Source organism: Condylura cristata, unplaced genomic scaffold (genome assembly GCF_000260355.1).
Source record: "Condylura cristata isolate star-nosed mole 26May11 unplaced genomic scaffold, ConCri1.0 scaffold00011, whole genome shotgun sequence".
In the NCBI taxonomy this organism is placed as follows: Eukaryota; Metazoa; Chordata; class Mammalia; order Eulipotyphla; family Talpidae; genus Condylura; species Condylura cristata.
This window is the reverse complement of record NW_004567112.1, coordinates 36,058,229-36,085,068: the sequence shown is the minus strand read 5'-3', so window position 1 is coordinate 36,085,068 and position 26,840 is coordinate 36,058,229. Positions and strand designations below refer to the sequence as shown.

Below are 26,840 nucleotides of genomic sequence, written 5' to 3'. Positions count from 1 at the left end.
GCACACTGCTGCTGTTCTAACATATCTTAATAGTTATCTATAATATATTAATATGTTTTATTTATATATTCTGATATTTATAAATTTAAATAAGAATATCATTTCCCCCTTTTCCTATGGTGTTAATATACCACTACTGGAATTTATTTTTTTTTTTGCTTCAAGTATGTCTTCCTTAAGCAACCAGATAGGATGGAGGAAAAATATCCCTCCATGTTTCATACTACTTTTTTTATTCTCTCCCTATTCTCTCCCCCCTTTCCCCCCTCAACTTCTATCCTTTTTACCATTTGTCATTTATTGTGGTCAGCATTTCTTTTATAAAAATATTAAAATTAAATTTATTTAAAGATTTTATATAAGAAAATCTTTGGAGGTTTGCATGTTCATTGGTTAAAAATTTAAATAAAAACTATATCCAGTTAAATATTATAACCATATTCTAAATAAATATTATATGCATTTTAAAAATTATGATGTAATCGACATGTTAGTGTCTAATTTTACATTTATATGTATTTGTTTTTAATATTTTTTCTAATATAAAAATTTGCTTACTATTTACATAAAGCATGAAGAGGAAAAAAATCATCTATTATGCAATATATGTTGATAGTCATGTTTCCCATTTTTTGGTGAATATTTTGTTATCTACTTTTTTTTTTAAACTTAATATTGAACCATTTCCATGGTTGTATTCTATTTTTTTAAATATAATCTACTTTGCAAATGGTGTGAATGTTTACAATTTTACTTTTTAATACATTGATACCTCTGTATTAAATAATGTGCTCGGCATTTTTTATTATTTTATTTGAGACACATAACAACCCTGTGACATGGTAGTTTGACCATCCTTTGGGAAATAAAATGACCAACCCATCTATTTCAAAAACCTAAATAGTGGTAGAAACAAGGCAAATAACACAGCTTTTATATTTATTTTCAGTCTAATATTCTTTTGCTCAGAGATTCTTCTGACGAGAGGTAGAAAAAAAGGACTGTCTCAGTGTTTTTCCATTGCCTTATCTTCTGCTAATAGGCATGTTTGTCTTTTCCAACTGATAAACTTACTCCCTGCCCCCCCCAAAAGATTATAAACTACCGCTATAATATTTTGCTCTCTCCAACTTTTTAGGGACAGTGTTCATATTTGTATCTAACAAATGTATATAAAATTAAGATATCTAACTTAGCATGTCTTTAGGAAACAAACCCAGCTAGAAAATAGACTGTACTTTATACCATTTTCTGAATTACAGAGTAGAAATTTGAGGGATAGCTCTCTAATGTCTGTTTCCTTTAAGTTGAAGGTTTTCTAATTTAGACCATAGAATGTTCAGAGAATAAATGTGATAGATTCAAAGGGCTATATATTTTTGTTGTGCCAGCCATGTTTAGGATGACAAAATAGGACATACCAATGTAACATTGGCTTACAGCAATTTATGACTCAGAGGTACAAGTTCACACACCTCTTCAGCTGTGCATTACCAAATATACCCATCACTAAGGGATTCATAATATACCACCATAATACATGCTAAGTGAAAATGAGAGCTCCATATTTAACTCTACATTTTAGTGATAAGTGGCACCAATTTATTAGTAAGGATTATGGTCTTCATGATATAATTTCATTTATTTTTATTTTTTACAGGTAGAGAAAATGAAATAAATAGCAGCTAACTATAAGGACCTATACAGTAATGGATAGTGTGGAGTTGAAGTTGAGTGGGAGAAATAAATGGCTGATTTAATGTTTTCATTAAGACATTGAACTAAAAAAAAGGAAGGCCTAACCTATAAGCAGAACATTTTGATATATCACTGCTCATTTCATCTTTTTAAATATAATTTTACACTTAATTACATATGATTTATCTACTGTTTCAGCATTGATGAGATAATGAAAAGAAAAGCTGTCTGCAAATGTTAAGAAAAATGCTATCAGGCTCTGATGGTGGAAAGGTCTAGCTTTCTGAATACAAGCACAGTTGATACTATTTTATGACATTTTACCAGAAAAATATATGTTTTTTTTGTAACCACTACTATTCTTTTTGAAGTAACTTCTTTGGTATTAGTTTAAAATTAGCAAGTATTCAGTTCTCTATGCATTCTTTTATGCTATAACGCAACATTGTTTATTTTTTTAATTAAAAAATGGGCATTAAAATTTTCTGTAATTGATATACTCTAAAGAAAAAATATCATTGAATTTTGGATCAAATCAATTGATTTACCTTGTGTTTTAAATTGAAGTATAGTTGATATAATATTAGTTTTCAGTGTACATCTTAATGTAATGATTCAATATTTGTGCATATTGTGAAATAATCATCACTTTAAATCTGGTTCTAAATACCCATTACTATACATAGTTACATGAGGAAATGTCTTTCCTCTTGTGATGAGAACTTTTTAGATTTATCCTATCCAGCTGTCAAATATGCTAAGTAATTTATGACAGAGGTACAAGTTCACACCTCTTCAGATTGGTATTAACCAAACATACCCATCACCAAGGGACTCATAATAAACTACCATAATGCATTGAGTACCTCTTTGCTTTCTTCCCACTCTGGAAGTCATAGTGAAATTATAGCCAGATTATTTCTAAAGTTTGCTTTTGGTTTGCTCTTATCTCTCTCTCTGTCTTGTTTCTTTATATTCCATATTTAAGTGAAACTACCTGGTATTTTCAGACACACAATTATTAACTGTAGTTGCCATGTGGTGCATCACATATCCATAACTTACTTTATTTTTGGAAGCTTATCCCTTTTGACCACCTTCACCCATTTCACTCTCTTCCTGCCCCTGACAGTCAACACTTTGTCCTTATATCTATAATATAAAAAAAAGTAAGTCATAAAGTATATTTTTTCTCTGTTTGACTTTATTTCACTTAGTGAAATTCTTGCAAGGTCCATCCATATTATCATACATGGTAGATTTCATTTCTTTAAATGTCTGCATGATGTCCATTATGTATATGGTGTGTCTGTCTATGTCAATATCACTGATGAATATAGACACAAAAATCCCCAACAAAATACTAGCAAACAGAATTCAACAATACATATTAAAAAGATCATGTATCATGACCATATAGAATTTGTTCCAGAGATGTGAGAATGGCTGAACATATGTGGATCCATCCATGTGAGGCATGAAACCAACAAAATGAAAGATAAAGATTATATGATCATCTCAATAGGTGCAGAGAAAGGGTCTGATAAAATTCACTATCCATTGTGATAAAAATGCTAAATGGGTGTAGAAGGAACATATCTAAAAGTAATAAAAACCATATACGACATACTTACAGCTAACAATATTATATTTAGTAGGGAAAAACTGAAGTTTTCTTCTGAGATGAGGAATAGTACAAGGATATCCACTTGTACCTCTCTTCTTAAACATAGCAATGGATAGAAAGGAACAAATAAAACTGTCACTAGATACAGATGGCATGAGGTTATGTGTAGCGAACCCAAAGGCCACCAAAAAAACTGCTTGAAAAAAATAAATGAATGCAGTTAACCCACTTCAGAATAAATTTAACCCAAGATCTATACACTGAAATCTAACTATTTCTAACACTTTTAAAAGAATTAGAAGACATAAATTGAAGGAGATTGTGTGCTCATGGATCAGAAGAGCCAAAATTGTTGACATCAGTGTTACATTTAAAAACCTAGGATATTATTCTTGTAGGCAGCATAGATGATTGATAGATAAAATAGGTGATTCATAACTCTTAAGTTATTTTATTCATATGTCATAGTTATTAACCTAACTGAAGTTTGGTAACATAGGTAATGTAAGGAAGAGTTTCATGAGAAGTACAGATCTAGATGAAATTTACGAATAAAGAAATACACTTACATACACATCTGAATATTTTTTGCTATATGTAAAAAAGTGAGTCAGCCCACACATATGTGGTCAGGAATTTGACTTTCCCAAATTTTGTCTGGCATTTACACTTGGTTTGTAGGAGGGAAATCTATAACTATAACTAGAAGCTTATTGTTGTTTAGACCTGAACTTGGTGCAGTGTAATCTAATATTTGATTTAAGGTGGGCCTTCTCCTTGTCAAGGGAATAATGGATGCTTTGCATTTGAAGCCCTCCCTTCCTCTGCCTTAGGGTTCTTTTGACTTTCATCAGTATCCTTTCTTTGTAATCTGGAACCCAGGGTATAGTAGCTTTCAGTGAATTTTGTGTATTTTTCTACTCAATTACTGAACCTGAGTGAAAGTGTTTTAGAATTCTCTGTATCTTCAAACCTTAGAGTTTGCTACTTCTAGGTAGAAGTAGTATGCAAGAGTTAAGGAAGATAAAATTAATAAAAACCAGTGAAGATGATGAAAAATAAAGTTTCAAGATCCGATGGAAAGTTTACCTGGTTTGGGGCAGGGTTAAATCAGCTCAAGAGGAGAAATACTGTGCAAAAAGTGACTGCTTTGAAGCCTGTTTGAGTTTAGAGGATCAGTTTGCCTGGAAAATCATTCAAAATGAATCTTTTTTTTTTAAAGATTTATTTATGTGCATACAGAGCTGGGGTACAGGCCAGAAGTGCAGGGGCAGTGAGATGCTTAGCTAGAGACAGAGCAGGGAGCAGAACAGGCTGACTGAGGAAGTACACTGCTGAGGGGAGCCGCGGGCAGGTCAGGAGAGGTCTGCCAGGCTATGTGGTCACCTCCAGGGCAAGTGGGGATCGAACTCATGCGGAAGTGGCTTTAGTTTCTTGGTGCTGTGCTTTAACCAATCTTATAAATTTATATTTGAAGACCTGAATATGTACTCTGAATAGGAGAATAAACACTTCTTTTTGGTGATTTGATAAAAATCAAGCTATGCTTGCTTGCTTCTTGCCTATATGGACTGTTTTTTTTTGCCTTCCATATTCCCTTCCAAGTCTTGAAAATGGGATGTTAGTTTATATAGGGAAGGAACAAAAAATTGGGGGGCAGATAAAAAAAAAATCCCTGTTGTTTTACGACAATGACTTATGGCCATTATATGTTGTACTTTATGCGAAATTTATCATACTGTAAGTAGTATTTATTCTGATTGCTTACTGAATGGTGGGTCCTTCTGGACAAAAAAAAGCTTGTTATTTCTCTATCACTAGTTAGCTGGAGAAGGAAAGAAGGCCACATTACTTGAGCTGCAATTGTATATATACCAAACACTTTTCTAACTGAGATGTGAAATCTACTGTTTTCAAAACTTTTAATTTTTGTAAAAATGTTTTAATAAACAAGTTGTAATTCCTCATACTTTAAGGTTAATATTTATGATTTTGTAAATTGTAGGTTTGTTAGAACTGATAAATCTTTTGATGAATTCTAAATACCCTAATGGTTTGATATCTAACACTGTCATCCATTTTAACATTTGAAAATTTTATGTTCCTTTTTCACTTTAAATGTATATTTCTGTTACACTTATATAATTGTTTTTATACATGAATTATTTTTTGCACATAATATATTATACACACATTATGAAGGTAATACATTTTTATGCACTAAAGGCTTTCTTTCATACATATTGATTACCCTATCATATGTCTCTGCAAAATATTCAAATGGTTTTAAGAAAATACATCTATTAATTAAATTAGCAGATAGCAAATTGGCATAAATATATCATGATATTGTTAATAACTAAACAGAAGATAATAAAAACTCGTCAGAAATGCAGCTTTTCATGATGCAGATGAAGCTAATTTTAATTTCTCTTCATTTAGTCCAACCCTTGTGAATAAATAATAATACTGCAATATCAATGTATCAGGTAGTCCCCCCCCCCTTAGCTGATGATTTAATTAAGTCCTCCTTCATTTTTGTTGGAATTGAAAAATTTGAAACCACCTGATTTGCACTTACTAGAAGCATTAGAATTCTGAGATATATAGTAAAAAGTCTTTATTAAATCTTAACTAGTAATTGAATCTACTAGTGTTTTGCTTATCAGTATATGTTTACCTGAACATTTTAGGAGGTAATTGGGAAGTTAAATATTGATAATTTCAACATTCCTCTATGAGAGGGAATTTTTTTCATCTTTCTAAGTTTTATTTTTCCCCTGAATGTTATACTTATGCATGCTCCTATAGAAAATACAGAGAGTACATAAAAGCGCTGAGAGGAAAAAATTACTTGTAATGATCATTTTACTACCTTGAAGCAAATACTGCTCACATTTTGACATTTTCATCTCCACAATATTCCTGTTAACTTTCCTTTGTTTAGGTGTAGTAAATTTTTCTACTTAACTAACTAAAAAATAACTATATTTTCACCAGTAATGTATTAGATATTTCTAATTAAAAGTACTATATCGCATTACAGCTCATATTTCTGTCCAGTTGTTATAATCACTGCTAAACTTTGATACCTATTTCTTTACCTGTTCATGTGCTGAGCCAACATGTATAGTATACCTACCATTGCTACTATTGTTTATATAAAAATAAAATTGTACATGTAACTTTTTCTTAACAATGTATCATTACATTTTCCTAAATCCCTATGGTAATTACTTTTTTTTAATAATCTAGCTTCATTTTCTATAAAGTATAAAATAGAAAAGACTATAATTTCTTTGTGGTATTTTAATTAAAGAAGGTTTGAGGACAAAATACTAAGAATCATTCTTTGTTGAACACTTCAGAAGATTTTGTAACCCAGGCAAAGCAATACAGTTCCATTTAGGGTGGGTGAGAGGGATACCATTCTTTTACAAAGTGGATAAAGGCACTTGTGAAATGGAAGATCTGATGCAGAGAATCTACAGGACCTTTCCCCTGGGAAATTGGATCCATTGTCAGGCAAATTAGTTTCAGGAAAGAATTGATAAAAGTGGAAATTGAAGAGATGACAGTTGCTATTTAATGTTTGGCTGTTTCTGTAAACTCCTCAAGATGTTTACCTTCAGCAGTACAAACATACTGTAATTTGAAAGTTCAGATGAATCACTGCATATTGTTTTATGAATTTTTATATACCATTGTAATAGTTTCTTTCATTTTGACCTTCTGGAAGAGTCTAACAGCACAGATGATTTGCTATAGGAAAATGTTGAAGACATTTTATGTTTTCAAACATAATGGTCAGTTTATCTCTCTTCAGTTTATCATCCCTTTTGAGGGTGGTTGTAGAAATGTCAAATAGAACAGCAAAGAATTTGGTACTTCTGTGTTTTATCAATTAAGATGTATACTTTTAGCAGTATAATAGTGCTTTTTTGATAGGGATCAATTAGGCTGATAACCACAGTCAGATATTGATGAGGCAAATATACTTTTATATTTATATGACCAGCATATTTTTGTTTCTGTGTTACAGGTATTCGCTTAAACCAAATGACCAAATCTTGGCTGAAGATAAGCACAAGGAACTGTAAGTGCACTATACTCTGTTGGTGGAGTAGATGTATGTGAACAGTATGATTTTTAAAATTATGTAAAATATCAAGATGTAATTAATGCTATGACCTTAATCCTCATAGAATTAGGGTAACTTATACTACGTGAGGTTATAACATAGGAAATTATAGCTTCTGATTACACATTTGAATAGGTAGTATTGTATTCTATTACCTAAACTGAAGGTATGTTAGGAAGTAAGTCATTTTGAAATGGGAGATTACTGGTCCAGGAGCTTGTCCTGGTATTGGTGCAGGTAAACCTGGGCAGGTTGCACATTTCCCTTTATATTTGGAACCAGGTTTGTAAACTGGACCATTGGACAAATCAGGTTCAAGCTCTCCAGCTGTCAGTCCAGGACTTGAACTAATTATGCAGATTGAAAATGGAAGTGAGCTGATTGGTGTTAACTGGACTAATTAGGTTTGAAAATTGTACAGTTAGGCTTGTAGGCTGGGAACCTTTGAAGAGGATATAAGTCAGAGCAGGAACCAACCTGATTCAGTCAGCAGCCAGCCCTCAAAGAAGGAAGCATTCAGCAGAATACCTCTAGGATTCAGCAGACCTCTGTAGACTTCCAGACTTCTATAGACCTTCAGAGACCCAGCACTGCCACTGTCTCCAGCCCTGCCTCTGACATCACGGATAAGGAGTACCATTGGCTTCAACCTGGTGTCTCAAATTGCTGTTGGTTCACACCAGTGACTCACAAAGAATTCTGGCACTAGTTCCTCTAACACTGGTCCCCTGGTCCCTGGTGACTGGTGTTCATGAGCACTACTGATGGGTGATGGGCACTCACTCTCTTCAGCCACCTTTGAGAGCTGTCCACTACCTCTGGTTCTCCAGCACTGCCTCCTGGTGCTATTGATCCTTGGGGTACAGTTCAGCATCCAGTGCTGTCCAGTCCAGCTTTCAGACTCTTGCTGTGGGTTGCTTCAGTGACCTTACTTGTGAGCACTTCCGGCTACCACCATGAATTGGACCCTAGCCGTACTGCTGACGAGTGTGCCACCAGCTCCAGGCCCTCATTGAGAGGACAGCACCATCTGGCATGAATTGTCTTTGTTTGAAACTACTAGACGTTGTGAGGCAGCCGGCCACTTGTGGCCTGAGAAGCCCTTCCTTTTCCTAATCTCCTACTGAGTAAACCCGGTTGTTGGAACCTGAAACTGAGTGGTATCTTACAGTGGACTGTCCAGTGAGAACCAATAGACAGTCACCTGTCTCCATCTTTGACACTACTCTGTAGTACTGTGCCTTCGCACTGTCCTCTCTGCACTATTTGATTTTCTTTCCCAAGTAAACATTAAATTTTCATCTCTGATTTTTGCCTCTTTGCCATTTACTTCAGCCTTATGCTTCAATGGAGAAATGTTTTGTTTTCTTCTGTTTCCTTATTAAGAAGTAAATGCCTAGCAATTGTTAGACATAAGGTAAAACATTTAAGATATAAAGACGAAATGTGAATAAATTTTGTCCCTTTTTAAAGTTTTAACATTCTTAGGACTGAATTTATCAGATAAAAATACTGTATAGTGTGTGTCATTTTGAGATATCTTTATAGTTATTTTTCTGCTCAGAGCAGTATTTATAAGATTAGTACTGCCTCACAGAAGCTGTGAGTTTTTAGTTGAAAATTACAGGTTTGGGAGTTTTAAAATTCCTTATTCTACCTTTTTAGCATCATGATTATCTTAAAAGGGGAGCTAAAAAAATTTTAGGATTCTGTTTTCTAGGTAGTTTAGTTATTTTCCTCATTGTGCAATGAGAAAATTCTGATAGCCTTAATTATTATACAAATACCTACTGTCAGTTAATAGTGTAGAAGTAAATACATCGGTGAATTTCATAAACTTCTCCTGGAGTTTCCCTCATGTTTGGCACTACATGACGTTAGAGATTTTTTATTTTAACATCTAATTCATTTCCTTCATGATTTAGTTTAATGTTAATTTCATTTATTAATTTACATGGAGGACAACTTTGGAATAGCGTTCTACAAGACTATTATTTTCTCCTCAAGGTTATACAATGATATTTTTCCCTAAATGCTTTTGAGCTGCTTTAAAAAGATCTCTGTCCTGAACCTTTTCCAACTGATTTTCTCTCTTCTCTCTTACCGAAGAGATTGTAGTGTTCATTGTAAAATGGTAGAACCAATGTGTAGTGAGGTTTTCTTGAGAGTTCTTAGAACTTATATATTCCTTGTTATGATAACCTCTCAAATTTTTGTACTGGTTCTGTCCTCATTTGATAATACTTTCCTTTCTTGTTTCTCCGATTTTTTGTCAAGAAATTTTATGCCGATTTTCTTTTTATATATAGTTAGTGACTGTAGTTGATTGTCACTGTACTGTTGGTTGGTTACTTGCTAGTTAGAGTTCTGGCTACAGGGCTAAAGAAAGGTTAAGAAAGAACCTAGAGGTTCTTTTGACCCTTATAGATTATGACCCATATTAAAAATACCAGAAAACTGCTTTTAGAGAATATATTCATTTTAATTAATATATATCCCATATTACTATATTAATATATTAAAATTTTGTTAGCTGGCTATGACATATTTTACCTTCATGGGTATACTGATTTTAATTTTTTAGATTTTATTATGAAATATATAGTACATATTCACCCATAGTCCCACCACTTAGGTCCTATCATCAAAATTTTTAAAAAAGATTTATTTATTCATAGAACTGGGGTACAACCCAGGTGCAGGGACAGTGAGGGGTTTTACCAGAGAAAGAGTGGGGAGCAGTACAGGCAGATAGACAAAGTACACTGCTGAGGGGAGCAGCAGGCAGGACAGGAGAGGTCTGCCATGCCTTGTAGATCACCTCGGGGTGGGGGATGGTACTTGCACTGAAGCAGCCGCGGCCAGATTGCAGTGCTGTGTCTTAACCCATTGCACCACCAGGGAGGACTCTTATCATTTTATTTTATTTATCATCTACTGATTAATTCTTCTAGCTGTACACTACTTTGCCTGTTTTTTTCATGCATCTTGAAGTAAGTTGCAGTCATTTGTGTGTTTCCCCCTAGATATTTCAATATGCATGCCATCAGTTAAAGGTTACTTTTTTTTTTTAAAATAATATTTAACAGTTTATTTTTACATCATTTTGTGCCTTTTCCCATCTCAGTTGTAATCCCTGTGGGCTTCCCACCACCAATTCATCAGTGTGCCATCACCATAGTCCAGTGCACTCCTCCTGCCCCCATTTTTGATCCCATTCCCAACTCCACCCTCACAAAATGTCTCTGGTATACAGTTGTTCATTATTATTATTATTATTTTCTCCCCTGGTCTGAAGGTTAATATTTCACAACTTTTTTTTTCTTTACATGTAAAAGTTTTCATATGAGCAAATACACAAGTGTTAAATATATACTTGACAAATGCGTATCTGTCATCCAAATATCAGTATTTACAAGGTGAAGAATATTACCACTATCCCAGGAAGTTCCTTTATGACTCTTGTAGTCAATCTCTGCTCCTACCCTCTCAGGAATAACCATTGTTAAGATTTTTTTTTAAAGATTTATTTATTTATGCATACAGATCTGGGGTACAGGCCAGAGGTACAGGGGCGGTGAGAGGAATCACCAGAGACAGAGTGGGAAGCAGAACAGGCCGACTGAGAAAGTACACTGCTGAGGGGAGCAGCGGGCAGGCCAGGAGAGGTCTGCCACACCACCTGGAGGTGGGTCACCTCCAGGGCCAGGGATGGAACTCATGCTAAAGTGGCTTTTTAGCTTCTTGTGCTGTGCTTTAACCCGCTGCGCCACTAGGGATGGACCCAAGATTTTTTTAATATAATAGTTTGCTTTCCCTATTCTAGAATTTCTTATAAGTATAATCATATGTACATCCTGTTTAATGAAATACTTTCACTCCATATAATATTTTTGAGATTCTTCTGTGTTGTTCTATATATTAATTTCTTTTTATTGCTGATTAACATTCCATTCTTATTCTCAGACTATCAATTGTTTCCTTTCCAGTTTTTGCTAGCATGAATAAAAGTACTATAAATTTTCTTGTACAAGTCTTTGTGAACATGTTTTCAGCTTCTCACAGGTAATTATTTACTTAGGAGCAGACTTGTGTCATCAATAGGATGACAGCATTTGAGGTTCTATAATGAAGTGCTAGATTTTTTTCTGAAGCTTTATCATTTTGCATTTGTACCAGTGATATGTACATTCTAATTATTCTATTTTTTCACTAACAATTTTAACTGTTGTTCTGGATGTATGCTGATCTCATTGTGGTTTATTTTGCTTTTCCTGACATGAAATGAGTATTTTTATTTGCTTATTGGTTATTTCTCTTTTCTTTCAGTAAGTTTAAATCTTTTGCTGGTGAAATAATTGGGCTTTATCTTTTTATTGAACAATTATTGGAGTTCTTTATATATTTTGAAGTCTTGTCTATGTCAGGTTTATTTTCACAAATTTTCTTTTTTCCAGATCATAGCTTACCTTTTTCTTTTCCTCCCTCTCTTCTGTTCCCTCCTATCCCCTCTTCTCTCCTCCTCTCTCCTTCCCTCCCTTCCCCTCCCTTCTGCTTCTTTCCCCTCCCCTCCTTCCCTCTTGTTATATGTTTATTTGGGCCTGTTTTCCACACTAAGTAGTGCTTTATTGCCAACCAATGTTTCTACTTTTTAATTTATTTTTATTACTTTTAAAAAAGATTTATTCATTTATGCAGATGAGAATTGAGGTAAGGTCAGAGGTACAGGGGGTGGTGGTGAGAGGATTCCCCAGAGAGTGAGCAGGGAGCAGAACAAGCAGATCCACTGAACTACACTGGTGAGAGGAGCAGGGGGGTGAGAGAGGAGAGGTCGGCAGCCATGTAGGTCAGCTCCCTGGCCAGGGATTCAACTCATGCTGCAATGGCTGCGGCTAGCTTCATAATGCTGCATTTGCTCCCTCGTGCCACCAGGAGGGGCCCCACTTTTTCTTTTTTTAATTGAAGTAATTATTGTTTGTATGTTAGAAGTATAGAATCTCTTTCCAGTAGTTACCATCAGGCTTTGTCATCAAAGTGCCCATGGTCCACCGCAATAGCCTGTTGTGTTCCCTCTGCACTTTGCTTATCCCTCCCACTCTGAATATCTCAGTTCTGCCATCTGCTTTCAAAGGCTAGTTTTGAGTTTGGCTTTATCTTAACCCTTTGCTGGTTTCGTTTTCATGAATATCTTTTCATTTTATGAATATGTAAATTCGACTATTACCTTGAATAGAATATTTAGATGAGACCATAAAGATTCAAATAAAGAAAGCAAAGAGGTTGAATGGAATTAAGACAGATTCGAAGGCAAATATAAGTAAATTCAGAAACAAGTCATTTAACACAGAAGTAATTATCAGCATTTTTTTTTTTTTTCAATTTGCTGTACTGTTTAACGTATGGATAAGGACTCTTTGGAAGAGATTCAGATGTATCAGTTGACTTTTCAAAATGTTGTCTAAAATTAAGAGTGAATTTTTTTTTTTAAAGATTTATTTATTTGTGCATACAGAACTGGGGTACAGGCCAGAGGCTCAGGGGTGGCGAGAGGCTTCACCAGAGACAGAGTGGGGAACAGAACAGGCAGATCGATGACGAAGTATACTGCTGAGCGGAGCAAAGGGTGGGCCAGGAGGCGTCTGCCACACCATGTGGTCACCTCCGGGGCAGGCGGGAATCGAACTCATGCGGAAGCGGCTTTAGATTCTCAGTGCTGTGCTTTAACCCACTGCGCCACCAGGGAGGGCCAAGAGTGAATTTTTACAAGTAATGTATGTGATTCTAGGTAAGTATAGTATATATTCCCTTCTGATGTCAAATGAATTCTCTTTATTGACTTCTGTGTCAAAAATCTCATTTGTCAGAATTGCCCAAATTTTAAAAATTTTGCTTTGTGTTAATTATAATGTGTTTGAGTTTTTGTCCATTTTGTGTTTTGATTAAAGGGAAGAAATTAAGTGAGTTATGTAAGGGGTAAAAATGAGTAGTAAAAAGGCCTTTATTTGGTTTGGTATAAAAAAATACTGTAATTTCTTAGAGAACATTATTCAATTTTTAAACCAGCATTGGAGACTTGTAAGTGTTTTAGTGACATGTTTAAGAAAATTTTAAGAGCTATTAGAGACAATCAGTAACATTTGATATGCATTACTATTAATGTTGTGACATAACAAATCTTGAGAACCTCAAAAGTGCTCTGTAAGAATAATGTAAGAACTCATTGCCTGTAAAGCTAATAGATTTTGCTCATGGCAAATGTATTTGCTTAATGCAAAGGAAAAAAATAAAAACTAGCAAGCAAACAATCAAAATGGAAAGAAAACACTCAGGACTAACAAGATTAAATATTTATATTTTAAAAATATTCATGAAGAAGGTATAATATGGAGTCCTCTCTGGTGGTGCAGTGGGTTAAAGTGCAGTACTGTGAAGCTCATTGCCGCTGATTCAGCTCGAGTTCCATCCCTGGCCAGGGAGGTGACCCACAAGGCTGAGCAGACCTCTCCTGACCCGCTCACTGCTCCCCTCAGCAGCGAACTTCGTCTATCTGCCTGTTTTGTTCCCTGCTCTGCCTCTGGTGAATCCTCTCACTGCCCCCACACCTCTAGTCTGTACCCCAGTTCTGTATGCATAAATAAAATACATATTAAAAAAAGGTATAATATATTAACCATCATCAGCATTTTTATGTTCTCAGTCTCAGAGTCCACTTTATTTCATAACTTTTATTTATTTGTGCATACAAGAACTGGGGTGTAGGCCAGAGGTGTAGGCGTATGAAAGGATTCACAAGACAGAGTGGGAAGCAGAACAGGTGGATCTACTGAAATATACTGCGGAACAATAGTGGAGATAGGAGAGGTCTGTGTCATATGGATCAGCTCCCTGGCTAGGAATCAAAATCATGCTACATTGGCTAGAGAGAGCTTGATAGTGCTGAGACATAACCCCTAGCGCCGCCAAGGAGGCCCTGTTTCATATCTTTTAAATTATACAACTTTGATTCTGTAAATAAACCCAAGAACTAATACCCATATTTTACAATGATTTGAATGAGATTCATAGTGATAAAGTGACTTGTCAAGGCAATGATGAACCAGAATCCAGGTCTCCTGATTTTCTTTCCATTTAAATGCTTTTTCTGTCATACCATATAGCTCCCCAAGTATATCATGACTTTTTTTTAAATAAAAGGGATTGTTTTGCATTGCAAGAGTCAGTAATTGATCATTATGAACTCAATAGCTTTATTGAGACTCAGTGAATGATTCACACTATAGTATTATCGTGGTTTTAGAAATCACTTGAGACCTATAACCTCTGCTGAGTGAGTTGAAGAGAATCAAATACTCTGTGTGTATGAATTCCAGATGCAAGACACTAATTCTTCGAAATAGGGTATAATACAAAGCTTTTTGGCTGATTTGATTCTGAAAGATTTTGGTGATATTGATGAAATAAATCAAATTTATATTTATAATTTAGTTTAATTACAACACATATTTATAACCACAAATTATGTGATATAATTTTAAAATACTTTTTTCTTTTTTTGCTTTTCATTTATTTGTACATTCAGAATCTTTATTATCAACACCTTTGTTACCACTACACACTTTTCTCTAGAATACATCAGTCTTCTAAGTATTTCATTTCATGAATGATACTTTCATTCGACATTTCACCCTAAGTTGCAAATGTCTATAACTGACAAAAAATGTATTTTAATTTGATTTTTATATATGGTCATGATATTTGTACAGTAACCATTTACTGTGTTGCTTTATTCCCTTCTTCCCCTATGCCTGATCCCACCGTAAGTTTCAGTATCTATTAATTAGTATAAATCTCAACACAATACAGTAACATGAGTTCATGCATTTAGAGGAGGGAAATGTTTCCTGGTTAAGCAGAAAAACTTTCATCGATGGCTTCTGAAAGACCATTTTACGTAGTTTTATAGTGAAATGTTTCATTTAGAGGTCTGGACCTTCTTTGTTCAGCACACTGTCATCTACATTCACTGAGAAGAACTTGTATTTGATCATTGGGATCTAGTTTTTTCCCAGGACTCTGGGTTATTCTTTTGTCTCAAGTGATAACTGTATTAAAAAGGCCACAACTATGACATACAGCATTGCTCCAATCCCTCCAGCTTCAATAAATACAAACAGGGGGATCAAACTAGGATGCTTCTTGGCCTGACTGGGAATCTGGCGGAGCATGATTGCTGGGGAAGGTCTTGGGCCAGGAAGGAATGCAGGACAGATCTGAAAGTTGTAGGGCTAAGCTTCTATACTGAATCTATGCAGATATCCCATTATGTTCATTATATTGCTTTTTAAATTAACTTTAGAGAGCTTTTTAAAAGGATAAATTTCTAAAAAATGAAAAGAAATAAAGTTAAAAGCTTTTTAATAGCATTTACCATTTATTCGTATTATTCTCTACAGGAATAATACTAAATCTGTGTTAGATAGCTTTGTTACTTTTTTTTTTTTAACATCACCTGGTGACTACTGTAGGAATCCCACAATAGAATTGATGAATTCATTTCAGGCTTTTATTAGTTCTCAACTAATCTGTGATGGGAGTTCAGCCCTTTTATCGAACGTTTTTGATTCTTGTCACTTTAAGTTTCTAGTATTTCCTAGTTTATATCTATTGTTTTACCCAGATTATAGTATTATATTCATGTATTAATTATAAATCAAAACTTTTAGTGGTGAAATATTAAAACCCTTAAAGTGTTAGGCCTAAATTGCTACCTTCTGCTTTGAATAAATGTGTGTTGCCTAGGAATTTAGGTTTCATATGACTACGCTATAGGCTGTAATCTTGGTGTATCAGTTAGGATTTTTTTCCATTATGAGTGTTAAAAGTAGGCATTTATTATAGGAATTAAACTTTATTTGATTTTGGGGAAAACTGGGGAAGGAGAGGTATACAAAAGATTAGAAAAAAAGTCACTTTACATCCCTGGTTTAGGTTATGAACTGAAGATTTTAAGAACCAACTTGACAGTTACGCATAGAATAAGTTGAATTTATCTACCAACTTTAAGTGGGGGGGGTTGGTGGTTTGCTGACTGTAGCTACCACCTTTGTGATATTTCAGTGAAGCTTGGGCCTGTGGGGAAGATGAGCTAGAGGTAGAGTGGGGAAAAGTAAGGACAAATTGAAATTCATCCTGTACCTTTTTGTCTATCATTCATCACCCCTACCCAACAACTTCCTTTGGATTCTGTTTCTCTTAAAGCCAGATTTTTTCACTTGTACACAGATCTCTCTGTGGTGAGTCCTAACCCTAAACCATATAGTGTGGGAAATATTGTTGTGTTGAGACAGTAAACAATAACCACAAGTGGGTTAATCACTTAATTTCTGATTTTAAGGTACATGTATATTTTTCAGATTTTTTTTTATTTATACATACAAGAACTGGGGTACAGGCCAGAGGTGAAGTGGCTGAGAGGAGTCACCAGAGACAGGGTCAGGAACTGAACATGTGAATTGACTGAAATACACTGTAGAGGGGAGCAGTGGGTGCTACAGGAGAGGTCTGCTGTACCATGTGGGTCACCTTCCTGGCCAGATCATCAAACTTGTACTTCAGTGGCTGCAGATAGCTTCATAGTGCTGAGACTTAACCCTTTGCACCACCACGGTAGCCCATGAAGGTGCATATTTGTTAAAATGATAATTCTACCATATTAGGCTTAATGAAGATTAAATGAAGTTATAGATGTGAAACAGCTTTGAATAATGACAAACTATATAAAGATTAGTTGTGATAAAATAGCTTTTCAGAGTATGATAATGTTTGTTAAAAAATTCTCTAATTGTGAGCTCTCCCTGGTGGCTCAGTGGGTTAAAGCACTGCATTATAAAGCTCCACGAAGCCACTGCAGCACAAGTTCAGTCCCCAGCCAAGATGCTGACCCACATGGCTAGGCAGACCTCTCCTGACCCGTCTGCTGCTCCCCTCAGCAGTGTACTTTGTCAGTCTGCCTGTTCTGCTCCCTATTCTGTCTCTGGTGAATCCTCTCACCCACCGCACCTTTCACCTGTACTCCAGTTCTGTAAGTATAAATAAATCTTAAAAATTCTCTAATTGGTTTCCACTTTTAGAGATGCTGTTTCAAATGTCATCATGGGTATAGTGGTTTATTATTTTATTGTCCGTTAAGCAAACGATTGCATTTATTAGCTATTGCTCTTTTAGATAATTCAGTAATCCCTCTGGATATAGTGTGAGTTTGTAGCATAAAGCTCTTCAGAAAATATATAACAATGAGCTTCTTTGATCTCTCTGAATTTTGGGGGAAGGAATGGTAATTAATGGTAAGAATAAGGTATTCCTAACGTTATCCAGAACTTTTAAATCCTTTGCTACCAATTAAACAATATGTTTTAATGAACAAGGGAAGAGAGCATTAATTACTTTCAGCATCTAATCCTATAGTGCCCCGAAGAAGTAAATATCACAACCATCCCCATTTTATGTGAAGCAGCCTTGAAGAATTTTTTAGCTTGTCTTAGAGTGAAATCATCTGGTATTTAGTTTTCTTTCTCCTGGCTTATTTCACTTAGCATACAACTGTTATTTTTTATATCTAAATTGTGTCTTCATGAATGTAATCAAATTTAACAGCAAGACTACTTTAAAAAAAATTAGCTACTCCTGAGATACAGTTAGGTACTAATAACATTATTCCTTAAATATCACCAACTTAAATTTTCTTAACAGAGAAAACGTTTTCTTAATGTTATTTCTATAACATTGAATTGCTTTGCATATAAATGCTTCAACTTCTAGTAAAAAGCTAATGTTGGTGATAAAAGTTTAAAATACTTTGTCAATGTCCTCTTAAGTCTAGATTCTGAGACTATTTTACACCAACTTTAGGTTTCCTTAAGAGAATATTTTATCTTTTAAAATAAGTAAAAGATGAGATCATAAACTTTTTTACAACTAGTTCTTTGTAAAGTCAAGAGATTTACATGCTATCTGTATTATGCCTTTTGTTGTAAATAACAGACACAGGAAACAAAATGACTTTATATGTAAATAAAAAAGTATTATTTCATGCAATAAACCTGGAGGTAAGAGTTGGTTAGTTCAGCAGTATCATTAGAGAACTCTGGGTCTTTACTTTTCTCTGCTTACCATCCTCACTGTCATTTTGTGCCAGTGCTTATGTTTACAAATAGCTGTTATAATTACAGAGAAATTAGTTAACTCTGAAATAGTTGACTCTGTCTAGAGACACACAGGAAAATCTTCTGTTTCTTTTTAACAGAAAGTTTTATTTTCCTAGAATTAGCTTTGTGGACTTCCCTTTAATTTTCATTGACGTCTGTTGTAACACCAACCCCAAAATACTGACTATCAAAGAAAATAGAATTGTCAGTATTGTCTTACTCTAATCTGTGGACTAAAGAGCAAGGTCCCATGAGAACCGAACAAAATTTAGGAAATGAAAGGGGAAGTAGCAGTTGGTTTGGGAACTAACAGTGCATTGCTCATAATGTTCATATAACATGGTCTTTTGTATTTCCCTAGTTATACAGCAGTCAGTCCCGATTTAGAAACTGCCTTAGAGAGATTTTCCTAAATCTACTTTTTGTTGGGCTTTACTCCTTATTACTTTGCACAAAAAAGAAAATTTTAAAGTGGAAAATTTTAACTCATTCCCTGACAGAAACCAAGATGAAATGTGTGTGTGAAATTTGCATGAATATTTTTTACCATGGAACATTTATGTTGTCCTTTGACTTTAAAGGGGATGCACACATTTGTGTGGTCTAATGGGAAATACTGTTTCTTTTTGTCTGCACATAAATTCCAGCCACTTCTGAGGATTTCATCCTCAGAAGTCCAGCAGGGCAGTTTTAGAAATAAACAAAATTGCTCTCTGAACCAGTAAAAATTACATTTAAAAGTATATTCAAAAGAATAGTATACAGTATACGTTGCTGCTTTAGTTAGTGCATTATATTGAAGAAGAGAAGCTTCATATGTTTAGGGATTACAAGGGAAACTGATGACATTTTATTGCCTCTGAAAACATCATTATACTACATTTATCCTCCTTCTTCCCACCTGTACTCTCCTTTCTTCTCCTGAGGTTTAAAGTTTTATAATTTGGGGAATTTTATTCTAGACTACTATAAATGATTACTCAGGTACTTGTTTAGGATTATTTTAGTCACACATCAAAGGTTGGATTAGATCCTTTCCATAAAACTAAGAATATTACTTGTTGTGCAAAGAGACGTGTGACCATCAGTGATTAAGTGAAAGTAATGACTAGTTTCAATCCACTTGTGAAGAAAGAATAAAAAAGGAGAAATCGAGTAATCTTTGAAGAAGCAAATGGACTATCATACGCTAATATTCATTATATATAAATATGTTTAGTATCAGTAGGTGTTTGCATAATTAACCTAATTTAGGTGTCTTTGAATCACTTTGTAATAACCCAGCTTTAAATCCAATTTGTATTTTGCATGAAGAACTTTTTAGATAGAAAGTTCAGCTTAATTTTCATCTTTGTATATATTTGTTTTTCATTTTCCTACACAACTTTTTGTTAATATGTGAGAGTTGGAAAATAGTAGTAATGTTTATAATTCCTTGAGGATTATAATCATATCTAATTTTATAATATTCCTGAGAAGTGAGTAATTTCAACCCCTCTTCAAGATTTCCATATTATTTTTAAGTGTTCCTTATCACTTGCTTTTTATTTTCCCCCTTATTGGTTCTAACTATGCCTTCAGGAGTTAGCATAGAAGAAATTAATTTTTTTTTCCTATAGGTTATCTCATCAGACATATAAAAATGATTAAACATTTTAGGGGTTAAACTGTCATTCATAGTTCCAGATCTTAATACGTTCTTATTTTTGTTGAACGACTTGATTATGAAATTAATGTCTAATAAATTTTCATTGTCTTACATTACTTTGTATGATTGAGGGCATTTTCCATTGTTCATAGTAAATAGGACTGCATAAATATGGGAGTGCAAGTTTCATTTCTAATTAGTGTTTTTGGATAGATAACTAGAAGTGGAATTACTGGGTCAAATGGCAGACCCATATTTAATGTTTGAGACACCTCCATATTGGTTTCTATAAGGGCTGGACAGTTAGCATTAGAACCAGTATCTTTGCCAGAAGTTGTTTCTAGTCTTTTTGAAATGGGTCCTTCTTCTCATAGGTGTGAGATGGTATTTCATTGTGGTCTTGATTTGCATTTCTCTAATAATAAGTAATTGTGAATATTTTTTTCATGTGCCTGTTGACAATTTTCATGTTTTCTTTGGAGAAGTGTCTGGTTAGTTCTTTTGCCCACTTTTTAGATTGGGTTATTTATACGACTTTTTTTTCTTTTTGAGGTCTCAGGACATTATGATTTTCTGCTTAAAAATTGTTTTATCGATTTAAATGATTTTGTTTCTCATCTATAAAAGTATTCACATGAGGCCCTCCCTGGTGGCGCAGCGGGTTAAAGCACTGCACTGAGAAGCTAAAGCCACTTCCGCATGAGTTCGATTCCCGCCTGCCCCGGAGGTGACCACATGGCGTGGCAGACCTCTCCTGACCCGCCCGCTGCTCCCCTCAGCAGTGTACTTTGTTGATCTGCCTGTTCTGTTCTCCACTCTGTCTCTGGTGAAGCCTCTCGCCGCCCCTGAGCCTCTGGCCTGTACCCCAGTTCTGTATGCACAAATAAATAAATCTTTAAAAAAAAAAAGTATTCACATGAAATTACTTAATGTTTAACGTATGTCCTCTTTTGATAGCACTAATGAAAATGTCCCTCAAGTTTCTCAATATTTTCAGTTGTAGGCAGCATTTAGTACCATTACTTTAATTTTACTGTTGCTGAGGCATAGAAATCATAATTGGCAAGGAAAAGACTATTACTGGGTTTAGTATATGCATTATGGAAGCATATTAAATTTTGAATTGATACCATTTCAGAAAAGCAGCAGATTTGTTCTTTATTTTCCAACTGTGAATTTGAAAACAGGTTGAGAAAGTTCTTATGAAATAAAATTACCTACTGTGTTAAGAGTTTTATCCTTTATTGTCATATTGTCTTTGAAGTAGTAGTAATATTTCATTTTCTAAAGAATAGGGGAATAGAAATGTTAAAAGTTGTTTAAGGTCTCATTTTATGAGTTGAGTTCAGAGTGCTTTCATATCAATTGTAGCGCTTTGTCTTTTTTGTCACCATTACCATTTGTATTTTTTTTTTTTTTGGTTTAAGACTCATTTTTATTTATTTATGCATGCAACTACTAGGTATAGGCCAGAGGTGCCCGGGGTGAGAGGATTTACCAGAGACCAAGCAGGGAGCAGAACAGTCAGTTCTTTTGAAATACACTGCTGAGTGGAGCAGTGGACGAGATAGGAGAGGTCTGCTGTGCCAAACGTGGGTCACCTCCCTCGTGGGGGATCTACCCGGGGTCGCCAGGAATAGCACTGAGACTCCCTAGGCAAACAGGGAAGGTAATCAATGTGTATTATCTAGATATTTCCCATGAATGGGGACAATAAACTATATACTTGATTTACATTTGGCATGTTAAATATTTTAAAAATAAAAATATGATCTTATTTCCTCCAGGCTTAAAATCTTTTAATGACTCTTCTTTGCAGAATAAAGCCCAAGCAACTTTTCTCTGCTTTTACTCCCTAATTCTGGCATCTATTTGCAGTTCTTTACCACATGCCAGAGGCACTGTACTCTCCCTTTTCCCTGTAGGTAACCTTTCAAATCCTGTCCAAATCCTTTTCAGATTCAAATCTTTATGAATTTGGCAAACTTCCATGACCTGTTTAAAAAACAAAATGCAGCTGAACAAAATTGTAAGATCTTACTGAACTCTATCCAACTATTAATGAATTAGGCAGCATCCAATCTAGCTGATATAGAAAGGAGCTCAGAGAAACTACAGAAAGTGAAAAACTTATCAGAAAGCAAGCTATGCTAGACAGAAAGGTTAACTGAGTATTATCAGATCACATTTTTGTTGAGGTTGTTGGCATATGTCAGGCAGGTGACCTTTGTAGTGTTGATCAGGCAATTCCTGATTGGCTTATTTACCATTCTTTTTTCTGGGAGAGCTGAAACAAGTCTTAATTTGGTGACATAAAGCTTAGCATGAGCAACTCTTTTTTGAACTCATTGTCTTGTTTTTACCACCTCCTAAATCTGTGTTATGCTTAGATTTTAATGTTAGAGGAACTATTTGATCTTTTTCTAGTTCCCTGGTTTACTTTGTCTCCTCTAAATTATGAGTTATCCAAAGACAAGGATCCTTCTATCTTTGTAGGATTGAGATTTGGCACTATATCAAACATGTTCTAGGAGTTCAGTACACTTTGAATAAATAAATACCATGCTTAAAAATTCCAATCATTCTTTTATATAATTCTTGCCTAGAATGTTTCAATAGTTCCTCAGAACCTGCCTTCCTCCAGACACATGCCTTCTATCCATTTTAAGGGAAGAGGGGACATTCTCTGATCTCTCTGGCTGGTTGAATAATCAAATTAGCATCAGACAGGTTAACAAGCTGAAAAAAAATTAAGAATATCGTATGGGGCGCATACATAGACATGAGGGGTCCGAGAAAGGAAAGGTAAAATGAGGTTTATGTATTACCAGTAAGAGGGCTGTAGGGCTTCAAACGGGAAGGAAGGTTATTCACTTGAGTAAAAGATGTTTGCCTTACCAAATACACAGGTTATTGAGATATAAAGTTTTATTTCTGATAACACTAAATCGAGGTTAGATACTCAGTTTATATTTTTCCAAGTTGTCAATAGAGTGGGACAAGTTTCTCTTGAGCCTCTGTTCCTTGATTCATTTCAGACCAAATAATCCACAAGTCAAAATGTTATGTTTTCATGAGACCTTCACGAAGCTCTTAGGATGGCTTGTGCTGAGCCTCTTCACCATATTTCACATTATTTGTTTAGCAATTGTTATACTTTTGTTTCTTTCTGTCTACCTTTCTCAAGCACCATTTTGTCCCATCACTTGACCATGTTATTTTGAAACATTAATAGTTCGTTCACCTTTGTTTAAAGGATAAATTTCTAGTGGTTAAGCATGACTGTGGAATCAGAGCGGAGTCTTTCCTCTTTAGCACTAGCTCATGTCAACAGCCTTCTTACCTTAAACCCCTATAAGATATAATTGTTTGTTTTGTGTCTTTGTCATTTTGTGTTCTTTACTATCCCAATCTTGTCTCTGATAACTTCAAAAGCTGCTTCTTTCAGAAAACTCCCTCTTAACCTCTGGTAAGTTTGCTTCCATTGTTGTAATTTGTTGTACATCTGTATTTGTCTGAACTTCTTGAAATGGCTTTCTTGTTCAGTTTTGCTGTGTCTAGTGCATGCATAGATCTGCTTAGTTAATGCTGTTGAATTAGGTGTTAGTGAACAGGTATTATTTGAATTGGAAGTTAATTTTTAGGAATGGAAGGCTTTAGAAATTTTATAATTGTTAGCTTTTAAAGCTTAATCCAAAAAGAGCATTTTTTCATTTATAGGAGATTTTTTTATTAGACTTGTTTGTTTTGAATATTCTAGGAAAATGTAAAAATAATTTTCATCCATACTTTAATTTTTAAAGAATTTGTTAATAATCAGAACATTTCTGGAGTATAACTTTATTTCTATGGTGACTTTGTTTTTCCTCCTTGTTCATAACCAGTTAAGGAGAGAGAAGGAAAATTGGGAAGGGAGAAAGAGGAAAGAGTGGAGGGAGGGAGAGAGGGAGGGAGGGACGGAGGTGTGTGTGTGTGTGTGTGTGTGTATATGTGTGTACTGTGGGGGAAGGGATAGCAGAGACAGACACAGACTGTTTTATTTTAGGGTGCATGTAGCTTTATTTTCTCTGCCTTTTAGTAAGTTTGGTGACAAAGAATTTCCAGTTCTCTTGGCAAATAAATACATTTACTTTTGCAAATAAATTATTCTGCAGATAACTTGATTTACTTCTTTCTTCCTTCCCTTCCTCCTCTTCAGACTTTGGTTTTAGATTTTCTCTGTTATGTTGGTTCAACTATCATTTCTGTTACTTTAATGTCTTCAACACTGTGGACATTTTTTACTAAAAACATAGTCTTGCAAATTGTTTGAATGCAGGGAATAGAGGTGCACTTCATGTTGTCTTTTGTGTTAATGCATAAGTTGATAACATTCAGCATATTTTTTCATTTTTTTTTAAGATTTATTTATTTATTCATATAGAACTGGCGTACAGGCCAGAGTTGCAGGGGCAGTGAGAGGCTTCACCAGAGACAGACTGGGGAGCAGAACAGGCAGATCATCCAGGTACACTGCTGAGGGGAGCAGCGGGTGGGTCAGGAGAGGTCTGCCGACCCATGTGGTCACCTCCAGGACAGGTGGGAATTGAGCTCATACTGAAGTGGCTTTAGCTTCTTAGTGCTGCTCTTTAACCGGCTATGCCACCAGGGAGGGCCCAGCATATTTTTTAATGTAAAATTTGTGTAGTGAGGTATTGAATTCTTTTACATCAGGAAGCAGCAGCATAATTAAAATGTAGATGAATTTCTACATCTGGAAGGTGATCAAACAGTGGCTAGAGGGAAACAAAATTTGCCAACCTAAAAAACATGTCTCCTTGGCATGAGGATTATTGTAGGCTCAGGAATCTTTTCTTTACCTCTCCCTAATTGAGGAAAAGAACTTACATAGAGCACCCGTGGCAAGGAGAGCTGACACCATAGATAGCTACCCAGGTATAAACTGGTTGTGATAGACTGGAAGCTTTTGCAAGACCTGCATGTTCTTAGTCTTCTGTGGCACTCCATCTGTCTATGGTATGGTAAACATTTGCTTAACAAATATTTACTTTCTCATCTTTCTGTAAATTTTCTTCCCCCTCTTGGAAGTTCCATACTCCCACTTCCTTCTCCCTGGCTTAGGACTTCACATACATTTCAATTGCCTGACAACTTAAGAACCTCATAGCACTTAGCAACCCCAATGTGTATGTAATTAAAATTGATTATGCCCCTGTTTTTTTCTGTTCTTCATTACAGAGGTGTCTCAGCCAAGTACTTAGACGGGTAGAAGGAAAATTATTTTTCTTCCCCTGTAAGGGGAAAAGTGACATCTACATTGTGAACCAAATGAGAGAAGGAATTCTTATTTGTGTGTTTGTGTTTGCTTTTTGTGTTTGTTTGGTTTTTTTTTTTAACAGTGTGGTTAATCAATAGTTGCTGAAAAAATATGTAATTTTTATCCTCTTAGGTAAAGGAACATCTGAAATACATGCAGTCACTTTATGTAACTTCAGTTTTTTGATTCTGCTACCCTACATTTACCTTTGAAAGGCAGATAAGAAATTTACCAAAATAACATCACCTTATTTTTTTATTTTGTTTTCAGTTTGTTTATATTACTTTCTATAGTTCATACTTATGATGCAGCTCATAAAATCATGACCTAATTTGTGTTTTGACCATTAACCAGCATACTATTAGTACTCAGAAGACTTTTATTGTTAGTAGAACTTAAGATCAACCTTAGTAATTTGTTAATTATTTAGACACAACTAGTTTTTAAAATAAAATCAACCCAAAAGTAAACAAATAGAACACTATTTTTTGAAGACTGTCATATCATGTCTCATCCTCTTGTTGGAGAATATAGATGTATTATATCAAAAATACATTTGTGTTAAAAATTGACACTTTTTAAGCTAAAATCACAAGATTAATTTCTGAAAATTAAAAAATTTTTATTTATTTATACAGAATTGAGGTACAGGCCAGAGATGTGGAGGGTGAGAGGATTCACCAGAGACAGAGTGGGGAGCAGAACAGGCAGATGGACGAAGAAGACTGCTGAGGGGAGCAGCGGGCGGGTCAGGAGAGGTCTGCCTCGCCATGGGGCACCTCTGGGGCAGGCGGGGGTCGAAATCTTGCAGAAGTGGCATAAGCTTCTTAGTGCTGTGCTTTAACCCCCTGCGCCACAGGGAGGGCCCTGAAATTTTTTTTAAAGGCATTATCAATAATGGTTAACTGCTCAGTAATTTAAAAACACAGTAGTCTGCAGCCATGTTTCAATTTTCAAGTATACTTTTGTTTTCTAATCTATTTTTTGTGATTCATTCGTAGTACTTTATAACGAGTCCTGTTGTGCAGTTTTTTCCAAGCAGTGTTAAGAAGGTAAATGTAGCAAATTTTTAAAAACTAAGTCAATGCCCACCAGGTGGTGCTGTTTTGCCTGTGAAAAAAGGAGGATAAATAACTTTTTTTAAAAGTCTGTGGATGATTTTGTCTTTTTTTTGGAAATAGTATTTTGGGGATAGAGGAACTTAA

At 34.9% G+C, this 26,840-nt stretch overlaps 1 protein-coding gene across 2 annotated transcripts in view; it reads left to right on the top strand.

The window, feature by feature from the left end:
• The window catches only part of ADK (adenosine kinase), a 387,062-nt gene that overhangs the window by 47,080 nt on the left and 313,142 nt on the right, over positions 1 to 26,840 (top strand). For both annotated transcript variants that reach the window (XM_004680753.2, XM_004680754.2), the window contains exon 3: positions 7,368 to 7,421. In XM_004680753.2, the coding sequence (XP_004680810.1) occupies positions 7,368 to 7,421 (54 nt within the window). The remainder of the gene's footprint in view (positions 1 to 7,367; positions 7,422 to 26,840) is intronic.